Below are 4941 nucleotides of genomic sequence, written 5' to 3'. Positions count from 1 at the left end.
GAGCGCGCTTCACAGGGGCGTTTACGCGCAGGTCCGCCTGGCCCCGCCCTCCGCTGAGGAAGCGTTTTTACTGCTGATGACGTGAACTGACATCAATTAAATAGATTAAATTAAATGACACACGTGATTAAAAACCAGGATCAGTGAATTCAAATATAAATATAATTTAAAAAGCATTGATCTAGATGATAATTAAAAAGTTAAGTGTTAAAAGTAAAAGAAATGTTCAAGCAGAATGTTGTTTAATGGACGAGGTTCATCCTGAGCTTTGGTTTTATCATCAAAGGCTTCATTACTTCACTGAACCTGTTCACTTCAGAGACAAAGAGCCCATCGCTCTCATATTCAACACTGCAGCGCCACCTAGTGAGTGTGTCCTGCATGTCACAGTTTGAAGGAGGATTGAATCTGGATCTTCTGTTCAATTTACCCAACAAGTCTTTGGGTTCTGTCTCTGTTGAGACGATGAACTGACCCCGACTCTTCTCTGTGATCATCTGGGAGCAGTTCCAGTCTTCAGGCCACTGACCTGAAACATGTCTGTCAGCTTCTCTTCTGGATTCATGAGGATTCATGTGACGATTGTGTGAGTTTCACGACACCTTGTGGCAAAATGTGGTCAGTGAACCTCCAGGTTTATCTCCAGGAAATGAATCCACCAAAGCACTTGTTCTGTTTTAATTGTATTATTAATACATTTGAAGACGGTTCCACTGGTGCAGAATAATTTCCCCGGAACCTTCAAACCTAAGATGAATATTTTGTCCCATTTCTTGACAAGGAATCAAACAATAAAACTCTAATATATATTTTTTATTTTTTAAGTAGATTATGTTTTTGGCTCTTTTTCTGTTTCTATATTTCAAATATCTATGAAGAGATTTTTGTGGAAAAGCTGGAAAGATTCAACATTTCTATCACAATGCTGAAAAATCTAATTCCTTATGGAAAATAAACAATTAAACCATCAACAGAGAAAAATGATATGAACACAGATTTCCTCACAGCATTTTACTTTGTTTTTATATGACAGCTTTTATTTTGATGAAGATTTTGGATCCTGGTGCAAAAGCAGGTCGTGTGGAGAGGATTGTTCAGACATGGTGGACGAACATCTTGCATCATTACTTGTTTCAACAGGAAACATCACAATTACAGAAATTCATTCATTGGAACTTCAGTGTTGTGAACGTTCATGTGCAGACTGACCGAGAACCTGCAGACTGAGGCCGACCAGCTCGCTGGGGATCAGATGGTGAAGCTGGCAGAGCTGAGTCATTTTAACCACAGACTCAGTTTGTAATGACAGGGAGCAACGACACACAGTCTGTTATTATCTCCCCCAAAAACAGGAGACTAAACTAATAACAGCTATCAGAGAGAGGGGGAGAGAGGGAGGCGGTGGGAGGAAAGAGAAAAGACGAGAAGCTGGAGACGGATGATTCACATCTGAAGTTGTTCTATGAAGCAGCATCGTGAGCTCTGTGTGTTTTCAGTCAGATTTTACATGAGGTCATCTTCGTCTCAGGTTTTTAAAGGTTTGAGCTTCAGTTTGTCTGAAGCTTCTCAAGCAGCAGATTCAATCAAATAAAGACTCAAGAATCTGAAACACGAGCTACACGAAGGAACGGAGCCAAGAACTGAGGTCTGTCAGAAAAGAAACGAGAATCTAAACAAACTAGGCAGCAAATAAAATCTCAAATTTAAACTAAAGGATGAAAACAATGCAAATAAAGTAAAGGAAATAAAAGTTGAATAAAAGAGGATTTACAAGTTTGACTCCTGTAACTGAAAGTTGGCTCCACAGCTACAATAGTTTGAATTAGATTTGTATTAGCTGGTGTTTAAATTCTGGAATATTTAAACTTTGACTTAAAGAAAAGGTCAGAGGTCAAAGTTAGATTAGAAAGCACCATTTACAATGAGCCACAAGACTCAAACTCCAAAACCTAGAAGTGTTGCACTTAAGGCAAACTTCAACTTCTTGACTTGTGAACAGTCTCATCAGAGTTTCAGTTCATTGCAGAGATTCTGAATCCGTCTTGATGGATGTCCTCTAATTTTACTCAGTGAGACGTATCCTGGCAAAATGTCTCATCGAGACATCTGGTTGTTTTTTAGCCCCAGTTTGAAAAGTTTCTGCAGCAAAGTAAAAGCCAGTAAATATGTGACTGACTATAAAGTTTAAAACTTTAAATTACTTTCAGACAAATTCTTTTCTTGATGAAGTTTACATCACCACTCAAATAACAGTCTTAGGTGTAGTTCAAATTATTTTATTGAATTTCTCAAAGATGCCAGAGTCTCCAGAAGAGTCACCTGAGAACAGAAAAACACCATTAGCAAGAGAACACGTCATTTAAGAGGTAAAAACTGAAGTCTACTTACTTACGTCTACATAGTCAAGCTCATGACCTCACACACGTCCCCATTGCCGCTGCCATCCAGGACGGTTTGGGGCCACCATTAAAGTTGGTCTAAAATTTCTAGGCTCAATATTCCCTTCAGGGTAAGTGGACATCTCATCAGGGTCAAAAGCGACACCATCAGGGGAAAGCGCAAAGTCCCACATGTCGTCTTTCCTTTGCATAACAGGCTGCTGGGGCTGGTCGCTCGACGGCTGCTGGGGCTGGTCGCTCGACGGCTGCTGGGGCTGGTAGCTCGACGGCTGGTAGCTCGACGGCTGCTGGGGCTGGTGGGGCTGGTAGCTCGACGGCTGCTTGGGCTGGTAGCTCGACGGCTGGTAGCTCGACGGCTGCTTGGGCTGCTGGGGCTGGTAGCTCGACGGCTGCTTGGGCTGGTAGCTCAACGGCTGGTAGCTCGACGGCTGCTTGCTCGACGGCTGCTTGCTCGACGGCTGCTGGGGCTGGTAGCTCGACGGCTGCTTGGGCTGCTGGGGCTGGTAGCTCGACGGCTGCTTGGGCTGGTAGCTCGACGGCTGCTTGGGCTGCTGGGGCTGCTGGGGCTGGTAGCTCAACGGCTGGTAGCTCGACGGCTGCTTGGGCTGCTGGGGCTGGTAGCTCGACGGCTGCTTGGGCTGCTGGGGCTGGTAGCTCGACGGCTGCTTGGGCTGGTAGCTCGACGGCTGCTTGGGCTGCTGGGGCTGCTGGGGCTGGTAGCTCAACGGCTGGTAGCTCGACGGCTGCTTGGGCTGGTGGGGCTGGTAGCTCGACGGCTGCTTGGGCTGGTAGCTCGACGGCTGGTAGCTCGATGGCTGCTTGGGCTGGTAGCTCGACAGCTGCTTGGGCTGCTGGGGCTGGTAGCTCGATGGCTGGTAGCTCGATGGCTGGTAGCTCGATGGCTGCTTGGGCTGCTGGGGCTGGTAGCTCGATGGCTGGTAGCTCGATGGCTGGTAGCTCGATGGCTGCTTGGGCTGGTAGCTCGACGGCTGCTTGGGCTGCAGGGGCTGGTAGCTCGACGGCTGGTAGCTCGATGGCTGCTTGGGCTGGTAGCTCGACAGCTGGTAGCTCGATGGCTGCTTGGGCTGGTAGCTCGACGGCTGGTAGCTCGACGGCTGGTAGCTCGACGGCTGGTAGCTCGATGGCTGGTAGCTCGACGGCTGCTTGGGCTGGTAGCTCGATGGCTGCTTGCTCGACAGCTGCTTGGGCTGCTGGGGCTGGTAGCTCGACGGCTGCTTGGGCTGGTAGCTCGACGGCTGGTAGCTCGACGGCTGCTTGGGCTGGTAGCTCGATGGCTGCTTGCTCGACAGCTGCTTGGGCTGCTGGGGCTGGTAGCTCGACGGCTGCTTGCTCGATGGCTGGTAGCTCGACGGCTGCTTGGGCTGCTGGGGCTGGTAGCTCGACGGCTGGTAGCTCGACGGCTGGTAGCTCGACGGCTGCTTGGGCTGCTGGGGCTGGTAGCTCGACGGCTGCTTGGGCTGCTGGGGCTGGTAGCTCGACGGCTGCTTGCTCGATGGCTGGTAGCTCGATGGCTGCTTGGGCTGGTGGGGCTGGTAGCTCGATGGCTGCTTGGGCTGCTGGGGCTGGTAGCTCGATGGCTGCTTGGGCTGCTGGGGCTGGTAGCTCGACGGCTGCTTGCTCGATGGCTGGTAGCTCGGCGGCTGCTTGGGCTGCTGGGGCTGGTAGCTCAGCGGTGCAATATCCATCTTAATACCAGAACTTGAAACACTGCCTAACTGAAATTTGTTTCCATTATTGGGAAATGCAAAATTCCACATGTTTTTTTTGGTCTGAATGTTATCAGGGTTAGAGTGGTAACTTGGCTGAAGCGGGTTCTCTCTGGGTTTTGAAGGAATCATTGGGTTAGGCCTGTAACTAGGAACACTTCCTTCTTGACTGTTACCATCTACTTGCCTTCCATAATAACCAGTATAACCTCTGGCATCAGCAGGCTCCAGTTCATCAGATGAGCCACCTTCAGGGTAACTGGGTCCAGAGCCACTTTGAGATCCTCCAGTCTGTGCAGAACTCTCATATCTGGAAGGGGCTAAAGCTGGTTTATGGCCTCTGAGCAAAGCACTGGGGACCTTAAAGTACGGTGTAACTCCACTGGAGTCTCCACTTCTGTAGCTCAGTGCTAAAGAGATATAACTTGTCAGTATTACAGAAACAACCAGAACTGGATATATGGTTTGTGTAGAATAATTCACTTACCCCCAGCATGTGGCCCAAAGGCTAAGAGTGAGAGCAAGAGCACCCTGGGAAGGAGATCATTTCACATGTGAACTAAGGACACACAAGTTTTTACAGAAAATGTGTATGAAAGAATTAAAAGTAAACAAATCATACCTCACACAAAGTCCAGAAGCCATTTCCAAAAAAGCCACAAAAAAACCCAACACAACTGGTGCTGCTTGGCATCAAACAACAGAAGAAGAAACTTCTGACTGCTGCAACCACAGCTGGGCTTTTAAATGCAGGTACCTGAGCCACATGAACACTAATGAGCTGATTGGACTCAGGTTTGAGGCCTCAGCACAAA

At 48.3% G+C, this 4941-nt stretch overlaps 1 protein-coding gene across 22 annotated transcripts; it reads right to left on the bottom strand.

Moving 5' to 3' along the window:
* Positions 1-2260: 2260 nt before the first annotated feature.
* On the bottom strand, positions 2261-4905 carry LOC109644179 (adhesive plaque matrix protein-like). 22 transcript variants are annotated; one of them, XM_069516341.1, is made up of 9 exons: positions 4749-4904; positions 4614-4657; positions 4075-4536; positions 3953-4035; positions 3630-3871; positions 3314-3590; positions 3174-3226; positions 2393-2834; positions 2261-2319 (listed from the first exon to the last, which is right to left on the bottom strand). In XM_069516341.1, exons 1-8 carry the CDS (start codon positions 4769-4771, stop codon positions 2417-2419), a joined length of 1602 nt encoding a protein of 533 aa, XP_069372442.1. In that variant the 5' UTR covers positions 4772-4904; the 3' UTR covers positions 2261-2319; positions 2393-2416. The 22 variants fall into 22 exon arrangements, with proteins under 22 accessions (XP_069372442.1, XP_069372439.1, XP_069372426.1 ...); XM_069516338.1 differs by lacking the exon at positions 3174-3226 and having other exon boundaries at positions 2393-3064; positions 3290-3331; positions 3419-3590; XM_069516325.1 differs by having other exon boundaries at positions 2393-3590; positions 3630-3701; positions 3819-3904; positions 4749-4905.
* Between the last annotated feature and the right edge of the window lie 36 nt (positions 4906-4941).

This window comes from Paralichthys olivaceus, chromosome 20 (assembly GCF_024713975.1).
Source record: "Paralichthys olivaceus isolate ysfri-2021 chromosome 20, ASM2471397v2, whole genome shotgun sequence".
NCBI lineage: Eukaryota > Metazoa > Chordata > Actinopteri > Pleuronectiformes > Paralichthyidae > Paralichthys > Paralichthys olivaceus.
The sequence above is the reverse complement of the archived record's forward strand: the minus strand, read 5'-3'. Positions and strand labels throughout refer to the sequence as shown.